This window comes from Gavialis gangeticus, unplaced genomic scaffold, assembly GCF_001723915.1.
Source record: "Gavialis gangeticus isolate Ggan-Ray unplaced genomic scaffold, GavGan_comp1, whole genome shotgun sequence".
Taxonomy (NCBI): Eukaryota; Metazoa; Chordata; order Crocodylia; family Gavialidae; genus Gavialis; species Gavialis gangeticus.
In genome coordinates this window covers 5371667-5373169 of record NW_017729033.1, presented here as the reverse complement: position 1 = coordinate 5373169, position 1503 = coordinate 5371667, and the positions used below count along the sequence as shown (strand labels likewise).

Here is a 1503-nt window from a genome sequence, read left to right as displayed (position 1 = left end):
CCACCCCACACACAGACGCACAATATAAAAGAGTAAGACTTTATTTTGAGCTATTATGCAATCACCTCTATATACACTATGCAAACACAAATCAGGACAAAAATATGTTTTTGAAATAAAGTATGTTATAGTAGATGTTTGAGTTCTGGTATATGATTTGGGGTTGTTTTCTGATTCCAAGATGGCAAACCCATCCAATGTTGCCAGGTCTTAAATATGAAATGATCATATGGGAAGCTCAAACTATCATACTTTCTGAAAAACTATCGTATGCTGGAAAAATAAGTATGCAAATAAGTCGTCGTCGTCTTTACTTTCTATTGCTCACTGGAAGTCTCCAGGGAGTGAGTGAGAATTGGGTCATCAAAGTTGAAGCATTTCTATATTCTGAGGCCAGCAGCCCTAAGAAAGCGCTAACGGCAAATCCGAAAGTCAGTTAAGAATCCCCAAGAGTGACTTGGGTTTTGCATATGCTGCATCAATTAGCTGCTTCAAAAATCATTGTACATTTTGAATGCTTTTAGTATTATCTATTGTATATCATACAAGGGTTGAAATTATCACACAGCTATGGTAATGATCATACACCTGGCGATGTTGAAACCTTCCCTCCCAAAAGACGTACTTCCAAGGAGGGAGGAGGACCAGGGTGGGGATGGGCGGCGGGCAGACGGACTGACGGACTTCCAGTGTCAAAGGTCGGGTGTCAGGGGGTGGGCAAGATGGCAATTGGGGAGTGGCACCTTACAGCCCTCGACAACTCACCAGAAGTAATTAAGCGGCCCTCCAGCCAAAATAATTGCCCACCCCTGGGTAATAGTCTGATGTGTCAAATTATGGTCTGTATGAGATCAGTAGCACCGTTTTTATAGTTTGTGTCTGTCTGTTCTGTGGGACTTGAAGGCACCATCTTATTAAACAATTGGATTGTCTTTAGGCCAGTACTTGTAGAGGGCTCTGATCTGTGAAATGTTATTGCTGATTTCTTATAATTATGTTCCTGTTCTTTATTTCAGATGAGACTCCAATTATAGCTGTCATGGTGGCCTTATCTTCTCTGCTAGTCATAGTATTTATTATCATTGTGCTATACATGTTAAGGTAAGAAACGCTTGTACACAGACATTTCCTGCTCGATAGTAGAGATGTGTTTTCAGACTTGTGATAGGAGTTAATGAGCACATAGGTTTAAGCTCGGGCCTTTGCTAGCCTGGGCCCTTCACTCTGTTCCCTAAGCAAAGGGGTTGGGTTGTCCAGTGCTTGGAAGGAAGACATCCTAGAACAGGGGTGGTTAACCTACCGCACGTGTGCCACAACTGGTATGGGTAGCCTCTGTATGTGGCATGCAGCAGATGTAGGAGGGAGCAGGAAAGGTAGGAGCAGACAGGGCAGGGAGCAGGAAGCAGACCAGTAGGTTGGGGCAAGGGAAGGGGATCAGAGCAGCATTTAGGTGTGGGGCTTACCTCATGGCACACCTGCCAAAAAAGTTGCCCCCCCCCCCCC

General features: G+C 44.2%; 1 protein-coding gene across 3 annotated transcripts in view; it reads left to right on the top strand.

Annotated features, from left to right (window-relative positions):
- PTPRA (protein tyrosine phosphatase, receptor type A) overlaps positions 1-1503 on the top strand; it is a 190469-nt gene that overhangs the window by 152972 nt on the left and 35994 nt on the right. For all 3 annotated transcript variants that reach the window (XM_019526129.1, XM_019526128.1, XM_019526130.1), the window contains one exon: positions 1017-1101. In XM_019526129.1, coding sequence (XP_019381674.1) covers positions 1017-1101 — 85 coding nt within the window. The remainder of the gene's footprint in view (positions 1-1016; positions 1102-1503) is intronic.